This window comes from Ranitomeya imitator, chromosome 6 (assembly GCF_032444005.1).
Source record: "Ranitomeya imitator isolate aRanImi1 chromosome 6, aRanImi1.pri, whole genome shotgun sequence".
Lineage (NCBI taxonomy): Eukaryota > Metazoa > Chordata > Amphibia > Anura > Dendrobatidae > Ranitomeya > Ranitomeya imitator.
In genome coordinates, this window is record NC_091287.1 from 283787159 (window position 1) to 283805447 (window position 18289).

An 18289-nucleotide genomic window follows, 5' to 3' on the forward strand; every position below is an offset into this window, starting at 1 on the left:
CAAGCAGGAACTTAGCTTCTGCTGGGAAGACAGGTCACAAGAATGATCCAGGAGAGAACTAGACCAATACTGGAACATTGACAGGTGGCATGGAGCAAAGATCTAAGTGGAGTTAAATAGAGCAGCCAGCCAACGAATTAACCTCGTCACCTGTGGAAGGAAACTCAGAAACACCCACCAGAGGAAGTCCATGGACAGAACCAGCCGAAGTACCATTCATGACCACAGGAGGGAGCCCGACAACAGAATTCACAACAGAGTTCCTATTAAGAATGAATAGCGGCAGTGTGCATGATGGACCTCCACTACAATCTCTTCGAAGCCCTGGTTCATGGAATTGGAGGACAGCCCAGTGATCAGCCCCCAGCAGTCAGTAAATTCTCTCCAATCAATTTACTATATAGTGGCCATTCTTGGGTACTGCAGATGAGCTCATATTCGCAGCCGTGTTCTGGCTCTAGTCATCGTTTACATCCAGCCACAGCAAGAGCTGATAGCAGGTGATTGGTGAGGATGCTGGGTGTCAGACCCCCGCTGATCTGAGACTGGTGATCTAGGTAATGAGAGGTCTTCTGTATCAGTTGTCTGGAGAAGCCCTTTCAGCAGATGTTTGCTCAGGTTCCTTTCAGGGTATGCCTCTGTGCTAAGCTACAGCTACAGCCTCCTACTGTGTCAGCCCTGCCTGTTCCCTGTGATTATGGAGTTCAGTTCCCTTATTCTCAATAACAGAAACAAAATAATAGTCCTGCTGTTATCATACACTCCCCATACGTGTAACGCACTACTAGGTAAAGAACAAGCAGAGTTCCAGAATTCCTGCATATAACCAGAAATATACATTGCCTAGCCCTTATGTCGACAGCTAGTAGTGATAATATTTCCTTACTAGATCAAGTTTTCTGTTTCTATTTAGTTGCTGTAAGGGAAAGTGCAGATGACCGTTTTCTCAACATCTAAAAAAATCGGTCCGATTATTCTAATCATCACTCTGACCAGATTGTGATCCAATATTCTTGGAGGTGGAGAGAGAGAAAAAGTCTCCATCTTTTTTGTAGTATCCATCTCCGCGAGCTTTAATACTGAGTCTAAGGAGGTTCCGACTGTGTTTTTTTTAGTACAGATCCTAGCAAAAAAAGCAGTAATCCTGAAGGAAAAGAATAATACCTTCAGGAGTTTCATTATTGCATTTGCACCTGTCTTTTCATCAAGTTTTTGGTTTGCATCTTTCCATTTGCGCCTTTATTGATGTCTATTTTGTATGTTTTTGTTTGTTTTTTTAAGTTTATCACTGTGGGCAAAATTTCGGGTTTCCAGATGTTTTTTCCTGATTCATTATTTGACATTGTATTCCAATCTCCCCCCAGAAATTATATTTTTCACTGGAGTTTTGCGACATTTTGTGGAACGTGTGAGTTTTCGGACTAAAAGGTGACAAAAAGGGTTTAACGGAACAGAAAAAATAAACACATTTTTGACTTTGTGCAAAAGTGAAGAACCGCGTGTGCAATTTTGAGTTTGGCGCAAGAAACATCAGTGTCTAGCAGAAAAAATACAAGTGACTTAAAGGGACACTGTCACCTGAATTTAGAGGGAACAATCTTCAGCCATAGAGGCGGGGTTTTGGGGTTTTTCATTCACCCTTTCCTTATCCGCTGGCTGCATGCTGGCTGCATGCTGGCTGCAATATTGGATTGAAGTTCATTCTCTGTCCTCCGTAGTACATGCCTGCACAAGGCAATCTTACCTTGCGCAGGCGTGTACTATGGAGGACAGAGAATGAACTTCAATCCAATATTGCAGCCAGCATGCAGCCAGCGGGTAAGGAAAGGGGGGATCAAACACCCAAAAACCCCGCCTCCATGGCTGAAGATTTTTCCCTCTAAATTCAGGTGACAGTGTCCCTTTAAGATGAAAACGCAAATGATGTAATGAGTCATTAAAGTTATATACAAGATGAAAATAAATGGGAAAGATCAGAGTGCAGCTAGACAGCCGCATAAATCAGAAAGATGTGATGGACTGGCCGGTAGGTCTCCCGACCTGAGATTGACAGCGTCATGTATTTCTATGCCGCTGGACCTCTCCGGAGAGCCGCCGGCCAGTCCGTACACTGCGTTCCGATCTCTTTCCAATTTCTACAGCTGCCTGACTGCTTCCTTAGGATGAGAAGGAAAAGAAATAATGTACATTATGGAAGATAGTACTAAAGGACAACGTCAGTTACAATTGCCAACAGCACCACCCCATTTCTAACATGTGATTATACGATAGATACCTACATAGAATATGATTGCGCTAGCCCTGTCATAAAATCCAACTTATTTAATATTTCTTGTTCATCCAGTTATCATTTTTGTACTGTCGAAAAATGGGTATTAATATGAATAATATCAATCCTGCCAGATTTCCCATCCCCACTGGTCTTTAGCCCCAGTAAGCATATCTACGTGCCTAATGAAAGCCATGATTGGAAGCGATGGACAGCTTTACATTGCAATGATTGTGGGGCTTCAATCAGCAGGACAGCAACTATTGAAGAGGTCTCCATTAAATGAGGCAGATGATTATCGATGGCCGCATAAAGTGGCAGGATTCCCAGCAGAGGAGCCAAAGGAACTAAAGTTTGAGTCCAGAAACAGAAGCTAAAATCATTTAATGTGAAAGGTTACATCCCCCTTAATAATCGAGCTGCCCAATAAACGCAGGGATTTATTACAGAATTTATACTTTTCCACGACCTCCTTTAGATGGATCTGAAATCTGCATGGGTCACTCGCAGTAAAAAAAAAGAGTGCACTTCTTCATTTTCATTGCGTAGATATTAATATTGATTTTCATCCCTTTGCTATTGTATATTTAGCAGTGTTAACAGGACCTGCGAGTGAATGAGACAAGTAAATTAACAAGATTTATTAACCTATAAAGTGCTTGAATTTATAATTGCGCCAGCTTCCCCGAGATGTTTTAGATATAATTATTGCCCGATATCTTTGCAGCCGGAAAGAAAATGAAGAGAGCGCGGCTCTCGGCGCACACACCTCATTGCAGTTGGATTAGCAGCCGAAAATCATTTCATTTCTCATCTTCCACCTTAATTAGGATTGTGCCGTATCCCTCGCAGCTTACATAAGTTTGCCAGACAACGCGGGGTGAGATGGTGAAACAAGAAAACCTTTCCTGTCATCTTCTACCTTTGCGCTTACATGGTAACTATATGTCAAGTGCTCGGCAACCAGTAATAAATGTCACCGGAATCATAGCGCTTCCCGCAGTAACAATGTCTGTGTGTCAGTTTATTCGGGAAGGGGTTGTTTCTGAAGGCTGAAGAGAAGAAAAAAATATATATTTTCCCGGGCGGTCATATTTCGGATATTTTCTAAGTGGACATTAAACGGCAGTAACGATAATGTAAGTAACTAATTATAACGCATGCTGTAGTTGGCAGAAAGCAGGAGCTGATTAGTCACATCTAATGAAATAAAAAGCAGATGTTTTCTCGGGAACTGCTTAACTACATGTTTCTGTGCTGGAAATACAAGCGCTAGTGCCGTCGCTTGTGTCAGAGCCATTAATTGGGAGCTTCTAATAGGACATTCGGCTGTTCCTGTGGATACAGTAACCCCGGCGCACGGTCGCATTTTCCGATTGCTCGGGCAGACACTTGATACTCTTTACCTTTGCCAGCAGTAAATTGTAAGGTCATTTAAATGCTGAAGGAATACATCATATCAGTGTTTATCCATATAAGTGGTGTGTTTCGTAAAATAAAAGGGTATACATATATATATATATATACAGATAGATATAGATACATGTATTTCTATATATTTGTATGTCCGTAACATCATACTGTGGGGCATGTGGTATGATTTTCTAGTGCATGCAGATCATACTGTCTTCTTTTTCCTCTAATTGTACCTAGGAGAATAGAGCAGCATGTATTAATGTCATGGCGGTTATAATAGGGCAGAGAGAAAGGCAAAGAGCGAGGATGCAGTGGAAACTGAGGGGAAGGGAAGGAATCTTGCCGTGCCAGACAATTGCACATTTCAGGGCTTGCGATTTGTGACAGATTTAGAATGACCCACCAGCTGGGTGACAGCTCCAAAAAGACAACATAATTATTAGTGTGACTTGAGTGCTGAGACCCCATTGCATTGGGCATCAAGCTACTGTCTTAGACTTTTCTATTCCTTATAATGATAACCTCCGAGTAGGATCAGTTTTGTTTAGTTTTACTTGTCATCTGGCCAACGGTAACTTGTGACACGGCAGCCACAAACTGCGCTTCATTAATGGCTTAAGTATAATGCTAGTCCGATATTCCACACCCCATCAGGTGTTTAGGGCTAACTTTATAGTATGTAAGAATATGTAATGTAGAATAAGAAACTACATTGTCTTTAACTTTTTACGAGGCATTAAAGAGATACTTCCCATAAAAGGTGCTTTATAGATTTCTTAAAGGGAACCTGTTACTTTGAATACGTAGTCTGATCTTCAGGTGACCTGTTGTAGAGTGGGATGAATTGAACAGATATTAGATATACTGTGTATATTTATATGAGGAAAATGTTGGAGTCCAATGGGTGGTCCTAATCAGAAATTGATTGCTATCTCTATATTCTTACTCATAAAGAGAAGCCTATTCTTCATTCACTTAAGACCCCCATATATAACTAATGTCTGCTGAACTTTACTATATTGGCGGGCTCAGAAAGCATAACATGTATAGGGGCCACTCACCTGTCCCCGACGGGCATCAGGGAAGATAAGGACCTGGCATGTCCAACTTCAGACTGCTCAGAAAGCATAACATGTATGGGGGCCACTCGCCTGTCCCCGATGGGCATCAGGGAAGATAAGGACCTGGCATGTCCAACTTCAGACTGCTCAGAAAGCATAACATGTATAGGGGCCACTCACCTGTCCCCGACGGGCATCAGGGAAAATAAGGACCTGGCATGTCCAACTTCAAACTGCTAGATAAGATGCTCTCAAAGGAGTCTGGCAGTGGCTCTCTTCTAGAGATAACAGGAGTAGGCAGAGTGAGCGGTCCTGTGTATGGAAGGGCCGGGAGAGCTAGCTGTCAGTCACATAATTGGCGGACCATCATTTGGCAGCTATCTATTGTATTTGAAGCCCCATAGACTGCCCTCAAGACTTACAAACATTGAAAAAGCAGGGCATTCAATAAAGAAATTCTAAGAAAATTGCATGCCATGGCCAACACTAGTCTTTTTACTTAGGACAGTTTTACATATTTTAGCTGTAAGTATATTAAAGGGAACTTGTCTGGATATCTGACTGACCCCAACTGCTACTATAGAGACTATGGATGCAGATTCTATCACAGTAAATAAATCTCCATACACACGTCCATAGTTTCAGATAGTTTCAGTTGGGGACAGTCAGAATCTGACCAATTCCCTTTAATGATGAGTGCTGTATAACTATGGAGCGGATCAGTAGATTGGGCTCAGGAGTCGAACGCACCCCAATCCTGGCACATGTTGGCAGTGTTACTCAGCCATCATTTTCCGCTAACAGCAGTGAGTGGAGACCAGTGTTAACCTGTTAAATCTCTGACAGGGGCATTTACAGTGTGTGGCCTTGGGGGTTGCGCTGTTATTTTGATCTAGCACCTCTCTCGACATGATCATGGGGCGCCAAAGGGTTGCCATTACAGTCGGGGTCCTGCTGAACACTCCCGTACCTGTCATGACAATACTCCAGTGGACCCCAGCCCCTGGCTCCTGTTCAAAGGACATCGTGATTTGCGTTTTATTCAGCAATACTACACTATTTCTGTATATAGTATAAGCGATTGGATGGTGGCAGGTTCAAGTCCCCTAAGAGGACTAAGAGCTAAAGAAAAAAAAATGTATTAAAAAAAAACATAAAAATTATATTCACCCCTCTTATCCCCCACTTAAAATAAGGTCAAAATACAGAATAAATTAACCGAATTGGTAAAAACTGTAAAGAAAAGCAAAAAACCCCATTATTGCAGGTTTTTGGGGGTCACTACAGCTGCAAAAAATGTAATTGCAAACAATCAGAATGTCATATCTACCCAAAAAATGGTGACACAATTTTTTTTTTTACCTTTTTACCATTGAAATAAAAACTATGCAAGTTTGATGTTGCCATAATCTTACTGACTTGGAGAATGATAGATCCAGGTCATATTTAATCCACAACGAACGTCATAAAAACAAAACCCAGAAAACAAATAGGAAATTGCGTTTTTTTTGTGCTATATCACCTCACTTGGAACTTATTTTCCAGTACATTATATAGTGAAATGAATTGTTTCATTCAAAAGTACAGTACAACTCGGTCCTCAAAAAACAAGCCCTCATGAAGCTATGTGGGCAGAAAAATAAAAAAGTCTAGGGAAGAAAGGGAGGAAAAAACAATGCAGTACAAATGAAAAATGTAACCGTATGGGGTTAAAGAGAAGGTCTTATGAAGAAAGGACCTGTCCTTATACCTTTATGGTGTATAGAGGGGTCTCCAAGATCAGGATCTTCCTGCTGTGGTGGACTTCAGCCGGTCAGGCAATACATGGATGGCCCTTCATTATTTTCATCCGTTTGCAATCAGACACTAAGCGGTCCACAAGATACATAATATAGTGGATTCTCCGCAGATACCCACACTGGTACATGCCAGAGTGGCTGAATAATGTTATTTCCCGGAGGTTACACCATGTATCTCTTCTCTCAGTATCATTTAATGAATGTATTTTAATACAATGTTACAGTCAACTTGTTTAACAAATTCCTGTTTTCACTGTACGGTGAACTGTAGCGTCTTGCATTACAATGAACGTTAGCGCAGGTCTTATTAGGGAATTATTCTCATGTAGTACAATATGTTCCGCAGGATTTTACTAATATTTCCCCAATCCCCCCTGCTTGTATAATGCATTGTACACTCGGGCTTACTTTTTAACCTTTTGTATCTCTACCCAGAACACAATTTTCTTGCCGCTATGATGCACATCACAGTGTAGCTCTCGGGTTGATAGGCATTTTTATCTCATTCCCTCATAAGCAGGAGGATATAGCAGCGCTGTAAATCAGTATAAAATAGACATATTTCCACCGTGAATTGATGTTTTCCATGAATTTTTAAAATCCATAGCCTCATTTTATCACGGCAGTCATCACAGAGGGAACACTAGCAGCCGGGCACATTTTGCTTGGTTTTATTGTTTGTGTAACTGTACAGCTGTAGGTCCAGTAATGTCAAATTATAATTTCTGTTGGATTTTCTTGCAGATATCCTCTGAGAGTCAGAGACCTAGAAATGGGACAGCGAGAAGATTGATGCTGAGTACAATAGAAGAAATAACCTGGTTTGGGAATTAAAAAGGAACTTCAAGTGTGTATGCTTCCGCTCACATCTTTCTTACTGCAATATGAGGACTTTTGGATGCTTTTTATTTCTTGTTTTTTGGGCTAGTCAGCCCCAGAAAAGCTGCATGACTCCTCTTCCAGAAAGGACTACTCCTAGCACGGAACCAACATCGGGAGACCTAGAACCCAACCAAGGAGATGACCTGGAAAAAAGCCGCTCGAAGAGAAGCTGGATGTGGAATCAGTTTTTTCTTCTTGAGGAATATACGGGCTCAGATTACCAATATGTTGGCAAGGTATTGTTTCTATCTTCAAGTCTTAAATCTAGATGTTGGATTGTCATGGCAGACAGTGGAGACAGTTGGGTCGAAAAGTGCAGTCTCTCAGTAATTTACTACCAGTGTTGTAAAGCTAGCATCTGCTATCGGTAACTAGATGAGTGGCTTCTGGGAGAAGAGAAGAGCTGCCACACTAGATACATGGCCTGCAAATCTCCAACCAATTATAAAAATGTTTGCAGCTAATCATTCCCTTACCTGACACTTTGGCAGGATTCCTGCTGCATGTGTTGAACAGCATTTTGTGGGATTGAGATATAGGTATTGGGTATTACTGAAAGTGAGAAACACTCTGGTATTTTACACGTCTTATATTAGAAAAAGTAATATATCAGTGAAAGCTGAAGTTTCCACCCATTCACTCCAGTTTAATATAGGTTATTTCAGGTGAAATTGGATCAAATTGAGTATCCGAATTTCTGTCCTATTTCTGTCCTATTCACTAAAGAGAATAGGACAGATCTGCATAACACATACATACTGTGGACTGGTGTGCTGCTGTTTTTACAAGAGGGCAGCAATGTTTCCCTATTCCTATATAATCCCTGTAAAAGAAAAGGGTCAACAAACCGATTCTTCTTATAGATTCCTTTTATTATGTGAGCCATTGGGTTCCAACACTTCAGGAGGTAAGAGGTTGTGTATGCAATGCCTTTTTACTGGTATACTGTCCATGAATTACATGGTTGACTAATAATTTTAGTGGCCACCAAGCAATGCTACACTTGCCTGGCTGGTCATGGTTTCCTCCGCTGGAGTAGACCCGGATCACATTTAGTGGTTGCTCAAAAATGTGTTGTATATTAATGGGTTGTCCACTGAAAACAAGGTATCACTTATCCATTGGATTGGTGATAATTTTCTGGTCGGTAGGTATCCAACCGCCGGGACCTGCAATTATCAACAGAACAGGGAATTGTTATCCTTGTTAAAAAATGTCCATGATGTCCCAGTTGCCTCTCCGTTCATTCTCTTTGGGGCTGTCAGAAAGAGCCATATGCACTGCCACTCCATTCTAACCCTGATAAAAGTGCCTTGTCCAGCCAGTAGGTGCGGGTCCCAGCGATGATCAACAAGTGATCAAAATATCCTGTGAATAGGTGATAATAACTGGTTTTCGCTGGACAACCCCATTTATTACACGTCCCTTAGTCTGATCTGCTCTTTTTCACACACAATTGGCATGGGTGCAGCTTCATTTTGTTCAGTTATTTGTGGAATTCAATATTGAAACGTTAATAACGTATATGGTCCTTTTTTTGCAGTAAATACCCACTCTACAACCAAAATATTCTACTCATACAACACGAAAGGAAACACTGTGACATACCGCTATGATATTTCCCATCTATGTAAATATATTACAGTGTGCACATTAATGTGTGTGTATATATAGATATATCCCACCTACAGGGCACCTTGTAAGTGAGAGTGAAGTCATATATTTTACCATCATTTTATTATGGCGCCTCCACTGATAAGTCTCCATGTTTCCCGGTGCCCTGTGCATGTGTGCCCATATATCCTGCTCCGCAGGTACCAGATATGTACAGCCTGTACAGATAAGCAGGCGGGGAGCTCATGTAAGCAAGCTGTCACTGTCTATGTGCACCTGAGAGCTGAGCTCAAGCAGAACGCAGAAACAATATTCTCCGTCTGCAAGATTTCTAAAGAATTGGTCTTCCTTATTGCAAAAAGATGGAAGAATGACTTGTCACTTTCTATAGATGTGTGCGTCTTCTCTCCACATTAGACAGCTGATCTCAGGGACCACTGCCATGGAGAGGTGCTGCTATATAAAACCATTATACTACAGGACTGTGCTCAGTAATCACATCTGTATATGACTTGTGATGAGCAGCATGATCCGGCGCTGGTACCTGCTGCGCCATGCACTCACCTATGCGCACTCCTACCTGCAGGGTAATAAATAAAGCCGGTAGGAGCCCTTACATCTCCTCTCTGGGGGACTTGGAGCTCAATACTGCATGAGTGGCCACAAAATTAGGGGAGAAGATCAGCTGATCACCTGGGTGTGTCTAAATGTGACAATCCCTTTAATTGACTGTAAGGTTCTGATATTCTTATGTCTTATAGTGATAATGTCTTCAGGTAATAGTGCAGGAAGGAAAACAAGAAGCTTTCTTTATGAGCACAGCCAGTTTGTGAGTCAGTGTCAGTCGTGAGCGTGTGATGTACTTTCCAGTTTTCTGTGCATCTGTGTATTACGCTAGGTGTCATGAGGAATGCAGAGCTGTTTATTTTTTACCAACCATCTGCACATTTGCTCGCTATGGATCAGACTTTTCAACATTTCTACCAATATGTTTTAATTGTGGAATGATGATTGAAATGTTTATGCTTTTCTTGTTTCTGCATGTTGAGATTGACGCATAACCAGACCAAATATAAGAGTATGTGCACTCAACGTCTTTTAGACCCCAAGGAAGACGCTGCAAGGAAACGCCGGAGGTTTTTCTCCTGAAGCTCCTGTTTAAGGTGTCTTGCTGGTCATTTTTTGCCGCAGCTTTGCCACTGTCATATTTTTTATTATACTTGTACGTATGCAATAGTGAGCAGCTTCCTGAAGAATGGTCAGGTCTCTTCTTTTAACTACTTTGCATCTTTTCAAAACATGAAGAAAAAGCTCAAAAGGCTAAACATATGGACAGCATGTCATTTTTACATTGTAGTGCACATGTTTATTCTTTTTAACATTTATTTAGTGCTTTTTCAAGCAGTTTATGGTGTGTACCCACCTTAAAAAGATGTGTGCAAATATCCTAAGGCGGTGCTCTCACTTGACATTTAGGTGCATGTTTTTTTTAGCTAAAACTTGGACTTTCTTTTCAAAGGAAATAATTCAAAATTATTGTATTTATTACTGATTTAGAGGGAAAAGCTTATACAGTCAAATTTCACAGATAGCAAAAGTACATATGCAGTAAAAATGTACATGTGGGGCAATAAAAGTTACAAAGTGACCAGTGGGTCACTCACTACAGAAGCATGGAAGCTACAAGATTAGACAGACATCCATACTCTCCCACAAACTGTTTCCATGCTCACATATCTCTCATATTCTGCTATCTGGATCCCCATCTTACACAAACTACTCCCATGGTCTTCACCTCTTGCACATGAAGTTTTCCATGGTCATGCCTCACACAGACTTCTCCCTGTGCCCTTATCACTCTTATAGACTGCTCCACATGGTCCTCCCTCTGTTGCACAGACTTCTCTACATGATCCTCCCTCTGTTGCGCAGACTTCTGCACATGGTCCTCCCTCCGTTGCACAGACTTCTCCACATGGTCCTCCCTCTGTTGCACAGACTTCTCCACATGGTCCTCCCTCTGTTGCTCAGACTTCTCCACATGGTCCTCCCTCTGTTGCGCATACTTCTCCACATGGTCCTCCCTCTGTTGCTCAGACTTCTCCACATGGTCCTCCCTCTGTTGCGCATACTTCTCCACATGGTCCACCCTCTTGCACAGACATCTCCACATGGTCCACCCTCTTGCACAGACATCTCCACATGGTCCTCCCTCTGTTGCACAGACTTCTCCACATGGTCCTCCCTCTGTTGCTCAGACTTCTCCACATTGTCCTCCCTCTGTTGCGCATACTTCTCCACATGGTACAACCTCTTGCACAGACATCTCCACATGGTCCTCCTTCTGTTGCACAGACTTCTCCACATGGTCCTCCCTCTGTTGCACAGACTGCTCCACATGGTCCTCCCTCTGTTGCACAGACTGGTCCACATGGTCCTCCCTCTATTGCAGAGACATCTCCACATGGTCCTCCCTCTGTTGCACAGACTTCTTCACGTGGTCCTCCCTCTGTTGCACAGACTTCTCCTTATGGTCATCCCTCTGTTACTCAGACTTCTCCTTATGTTGTCCTTTCTGTTCTGCACAGACTTCCCCACATCATCTTCCCTCTGTTGCACACACTGTTCTACATGGTCCTCCACCTTTTGCACATACTTGTCCACATGATCCTGTCTCTGTTGTGCCAACTTCTCCACGTGGTCCACTTTCTGTTGCATAGGCTGCTCCATGTGGTGCTCCCTCTGTTATACATACTTCACCATGTGGTCCTCACTCTGTTATACATATTTCACCATGTGGTCCTCACTCTGTTGCACAGGCTGCTTCTCTGTTACACAGGTTGCCTCCTTGTGCCCATACCCCATCTTACACAGACAGTTTATTATGCCACCCTATCTCAAATGCCTTTAAAAGACACTCTCGTTACAGTGACTACATGGTCTGTAGCAAAAATGTAAACCGATTGTTCATCTTTGCGTTTCCTCCCTCCACTGATCGGCTACACACCTCTCTTCTCTATAAGCATGAAGAGAACTTCAGCAGCTCCTGATCATTAAGGACGGCTCAGAGAGGACAGTGGACTTCTACTGTATGTACCGCTCAGTGGCCTACTTCTACCTACAGTTACAGAAGATGGTGTCCAAAGATGACACTTGCAACTTTTCCCCCAAACCGTTATGATTGCTCTCTATCCAGTCTATCCTTTTTTCCTATGTGGCAGGATGCTAAGGCAGCCCTCTGTATCTGCTCAGCTTGGTCACGTGTTCACACTGGCCTTGGATTCTATACAAGCAGATACTCTACATTCACACTATATTATTACGGCTCAGTACCCACTCGTCTTTATGGATTGTAATTGGTTATTTTAGCATTTAGTGACATTGTCTATGATTGACAATATCTCAGTAAACTGACACTTATTACACAAAACAGCATAATTATACCAGCAATAGTGTAGTGTCAAACACATCACCAATATTTGCTCATTCTGGTCCATTCTTGCCTCATAGTTTTACTAATGTGAGTGTATACCTTTAAGTGCTACATAAAACACTCCTAGTTTCTAATTTGATAGCAGAATGAGCGATAGAGTAGACTTTTACATTGGGAATTAGTTGCATCTGCCCGGGTTCTTTTGAACCATATGTTGGAATTTCCCGTGTGACAGAAGAAGCGATTGCTTACCTTCAGGTGAGAAATGTATGTGCATCACTCTTTAAAAAATAAAAAAGAACTATAAAAGAAATTTAGCAGTCCCATTAAATTTTATTTCCCAGACGATGAATAATATATTTACAGTTGTTTCGAGACCGCTTATTTCACAATTTTAAATATTTAGTGGGGGTTCTTAGCTTATCTGCTGAGTCTGAATTTGGAATGAAAAAGATGAAAACCTAAACACACAGTGGATTATTTCTATATATTTAAGGCTAGCTTTTACATTACTTTTTTATTACTTAAAAATGAATAAGTAAGCAAGAGTGAAATGATAACAACTGCTGTCTCCTTATATGAGTTTCCAGTTCTTAGTTCCATATATTCATTGATTTCATTTAAAGGGGATATGTCGTCAAAATGACCTTTTGTTTAAAAAGTTTTGGTGTTACATCGTTTTCAAACAATTTTTCAAATTTTTTTTATCTGTGTTTAAAATCAAAATGAGAAATCTTGCACTGATCACAATGGCCACTGGGGCTCTTTTTAGACTCTTTGTGTCTTTCAAGAGGAGTTTACAGCAGGATCATTATCAAAACAGGCAGGATTAAAATGATCAGCAACATTTCTCTACTGATAACACAGGATCAACCATTCGCAATAGGCAATGTCACTGCTCCCCTTGCTCCCTTTTCCATGACTTTTGCACACACTCATTAGCTGGTTAAAGGGAACCTGTCACCCCCAAAATCGTGGGTGAGGTAAGCCCACCGGCATCAGGGGCTTATCTACAGCATTCTGGAAAGGTCAGAGAGGCCCGGCACCTGCGCACTGCAGTACTTTGCTCTGCCCTCAACAGGGCAGACAAAGTATGCCTGCGCTGGAGCAGCAGCGTGAAGACCAGAAGAGGACGTTATCTGATGAAGATGGGAGGCGCCGGACCCGGACCAACAGCGGGACCGCCCCTGTGTGAGTATAATCTAATGTCTTTTTCTCATCATTTAGGATACATCGGGGGCTTATCTACAGCATTCCAGAATGCTGTAGATAAGCCCCTGATGCCGGTGGGCTTACCTCACCCGTGATTTTGGGGGTGACAGGTCCCCTTTAAATATGAAAGGTATGTTCTGAATCAGCCTGTTGCTACTAATGTGCATGTAGATTTCTTGAACGGACAGGATATCTGAGTCTAGAACAGCCCTAGTGGCCACTATGAAAATCGAAATATTTCCAATTATTTTGTTAATACAATAATGATATAAAAAAAAATTTGCCAATGTTTTTGTTTTTTTATACATTTTGTTCAATAACAGAAGGTGATTTTCTCATTTCCTCTTATATCATTCAGCTTGCATTATGGTGACCTCCATAGATAAACCTAATTACTATGATGGTTGGGTCAATTTTCACCCATGGATTTTCTATGTATTGCTTCCCATCCACATTGCCCAAGCCATATTGTTGTCCTTCTTGGTGGCAGCTAGGCATGTTAAGGTTTGGAGAGCATATTCCATAGAGGCACATGTACTGAATACTGGTGTCAGTTTGTGGTCACAGGTTTTTTAAGTAGTGAGCGGTAGAGCCAGATTAACAATGGACCTTATGTATAAAAATGTCTCCAACGAGCTGATGATGCCCTTTGCATTGGATCATTCTCTATTTCATTTTTCCCATACTATTTATTGGATGCAAGTTTTGTTATATGGGGTACAAGGCCTAAAGAAAGGACACCAAGCTCAATAAGATTTTGATGTCTGACACAGGCTACTATGGAAATGTCATGTCTTCATCTTCATTAGAAGGAATCCCAGAATATATTCATGCCTTCGCTTTCCTGATTTTAGAAAATAAAATGTATAGATAATTTCATATATTTTATTATAGTATGAATGCGCATACCTGTAGTACCATGCAACATACTAGTTCTTGAAGATCATGGTAAATTACCTTTACTTGACATCATTAGCAGGACTTTACTTTGATCTTAAAGGGAACCTGTCACCCCCAAAATTGAAGATGAACTAAGCCCACCAGCATCAGAGGCTTATCTACAGCATTCTGGAATGCTGTAGATAAGCCCCCAATGTATCCTGAAAGATGAGAAAAAGAGGTTAGATTATACTCACCCAGTGGTGGTCCTGGTCCGGTTCTGGTCTGATGGGCGTCGCTGTCCGGTCCGGGGCCTCCCATCTTCTTACGATGACGTCCTCTTTTTGTCTTCACACTGCGGCTCCTGCGCAGTCATACTTTGTCTGTTGAGGGCAGAGCAAAGTACTGCAGTGCGCAGACGCTGGGAAAGGTCAGAGAGGCCCGGCACCTGCGCACTGCAGTACTTTGCTCTACCCTCAACAGGGCAGACAAAGTACGCCTGCGCCAGAGCTGCAGCATGAATACAAGAAGAGGACATCATCGTAAGAAGATGGGAGGCTCCGGACCGCAACGCCCTATCAGATCGGACCCCCCCCCCCAGGTGAGTATAATCTAACCTCTTTTTCTCATCTTTCAGGATACATTGGGGGCTTATCGACATTCCAGAATGCTGTAGATAAGCCCCTGATGCCGGTGGGCTTAGCTCATCTTTGATTTGGGGGGTGACAGGTGCCCTTTAAAAGGGTTGTCCAGAACTTACCATGTACTGTATATTGGTGACCCTTGCTAGGGAAAAGTCTTTCTTGGGTAATGCAGCTCAGTCCCCAATGCTCCTAAATATGTGAGCTGCAGTTTTTTTGAGCACAGCTAATACAGAGTGTACAGAGCATTCTGTTCTGGATCTGCACACTGTGTACATTCAATTGCAGCCAGAGCTGCACATAGCTGCAGGGTGGGGGTGCTTGCTGGTGACAGAATGGCTCTGTACACTCTGTATTAGCCGTGCTCAAAAACTGCAGCTCAGATATAATTTAGGAGCATTAGGGACTGAGCTGCAGTACCCGATGAGCAGCCGTTCGGGTTATGGCACATTCTAGTCTCTCATAGAGGCTATTGAAGAAAGCAAAAAGTGAAAAAAAAAAGTTTTTTAAAAAATATAAAAAAACTAAAAAAATAAAAGTTCAAATCACCCCCCTTTCGCCCCATTCAAAATAAAACAATAAAAAGAAAAATCAAACATACACATATTTGGTATCGCCGCATTCAGAATCGGCCGATCTATCAATAAAAAGGATTAACCTGATCGCTAAACGGCGTAGCGAGAAAAAATTCAAAGCACCAGAATTACATTTTTGTTGGTCGTTGCAGCATTGCATTAAAATGTAATAACGGGCGATCAAAAGATCTTATCTGCACCAAAATGGTATCATTAAAAACGTCAGCTCGGTGTGCAAAAAATAAGCCCTAACTCAACCCAAGATCACGAAAAATGGAGACGCTATGGGTATCGGAAAATGGCACCATTTTTTTTTTTTTTTTTTTAGCAAGGTTTGGAATTTTTTTTCACCACTTAGATAAAAAAGAACATAGACATGTTTGGTGTCTATGAATTCATAATGACCTGGAGAATCATAATGGCAGGTCAGGTTTAGCATTTAGTGAACCTAGTAAAAAGCAAACCAAAAAACAACTGTGGGATTGCACTTTTTTTGCAATTTCACCACACTTTGAATTTTTTTCCCGTTTTCGAGGACACGATATGTTAAAACCAATGGTGGTGTTCATAAGTACAACTCATCCCCAAAAAGCCCTCACAAGGCCATATTGACGGAAAAATAAAAAAGTTATGGCTCTGGGAATAAGGGGAGTAAAAAATGAAAACGTAAAACCAAAAATACCTCCGGTCATGAAGGGGTTAAAATCTTTTAACATACAGTGCTAAAATTATTGCTGTGTGGGAGGCAAAATAAACCAAACAACTTGGAACTTTTCAGAATATTTTCCCACGCTCGACTTCATATGAGGACATCCAGCAGAGGGCGCATCACCGCAACTGAAGGTAAATACAGGTCATTGACCTACATTCCATTCATTCCCCGGGGTTTTACAGGCAGGAGCACAGCTGCATTAGCAGAGCTTCTGCTTGTAAAATTAGTTAACCCCTTCAGATGGATTTACATCTTGGGACGTTACAGAACGACGGAAGGTATGGGATATTGTTGTTTTTTTATTTTACCTTTTTTACAGAATGAGGGTCTTCAGGTGGATTACCAGTATAATAAAATATTTAAAAAACCTGTGTATTTATTTCATTAAAATACTTTGTAATAATGTGTGTGTGTGTTTTTTAACCATTTCATACTATTGGATTAATAATGGATAGGTGTCATAATAGACGCCTCTCCATTATTAATCTGGCTTAATGTCACCTTACAATAGCAAGGTGACATTAACCCTTCATTACCCCATATCCCACCGCTACACGGGAATGGGAAGAGAGTGGCCAACTGACAGAATACGCGCATCTTCCAGATGTGCCTTTTCTGGGGTGGCTGGGGGCAGATGTTTTTATCCAGGGGGGGCCAATAACCATGGACCCTCTCCAGGCTATTAATATCTGCCCTCAGTCACTGGCTTTACCATTCTGGCAGAGAAAATTGCGCGGGAACCCACACCAATTTATCCCGCGATTTAACCCTTAAATTTAATAGCTACAGTGCCCAAATTTTGCACATACACACTACTAACATTAGTAGTGTGGAATATGCCAAAAAAAGGGATATGAGATGGTTTACTGTATGTAAACCATGTCTCATATCATGTCGGGTTTGGGAAGGAGATAGCAAAAGCCAGCAATTGAATTACCGGCTTTTAAGCTATCTAGCGCTGTATGAAATATTAATATATATACATATATGTGTCTCCCTGACATATATATATATATATATATATATATATATATATATATATATATATATATATATATATATATATATATATATATATATACCCTTATAGTATGTGTAGACATTCTATCTATTCTATTCTAACCTGTCAGTGTGATTTTACTGTACACCGCAATGAATTGCCGGCTTTTCTAGAGAACACCGCTGCGTATTTCTTGCAAGTCACACTGTTGGTCCGTGTATAATCCGTATTTTTCTGGCCCCCATAGACTTTCATTGGCGTATTTTTTGCGCAATACAGTGACAAACGCAGCATGCTGCGATTTTCTACGGCCGTAGAAGACCGTATAATATGGATCAGTAAAATACGGCAGATAGGAGCTGGGCCATAGAGAATCATTGTACCGTATGCAATCCGTAATTTCTACACCTCTCATACGTCCGTATAACTCGCTAGTGTGACGCCAGCCTTAGAGTGTGAGGATGTACCACAATCTGGTTACATCCAATTATCAAATTATTTATACATTTCCTAAAGGAATAACAGAGGAACATCACAACATAACACAGAGATATTTCTAAAGGTGCTATTGACATGAAATTCTCACCAGATGTCTGTAACAACCCATCTGATCCACACAGGCAAATTAGTCAAGCCACAAATGTTCATAAATTGTTATGTGTAATAATGAAAAATGACACAGGGAGAAAGTATTGAACACATGAAAAAAGAGAGCCGCAAAAAGCCATGGGAAGTCATGACACCAGCTGAAATCTATCAGTAATTGGAAAGCAATCCTGCTATTTAGTGAATAATA

General features: G+C 41.4%; 1 protein-coding gene across 3 annotated transcripts in view; it reads left to right on the forward strand.

Annotated features, from left to right (window-relative positions):
- Positions 1–18289, forward strand: part of LOC138642455 (cadherin-6-like) — a 474683-nt gene that overhangs the window by 172433 nt on the left and 283961 nt on the right. For all 3 annotated transcript variants that reach the window (XM_069730611.1, XM_069730610.1, XM_069730612.1), the window contains one exon: positions 7290–7663. In XM_069730611.1, the coding sequence (XP_069586712.1) occupies positions 7430–7663 (234 nt within the window). In that variant the 5' untranslated portion in view covers positions 7290–7429. The remainder of the gene's footprint in view (positions 1–7289; positions 7664–18289) is intronic.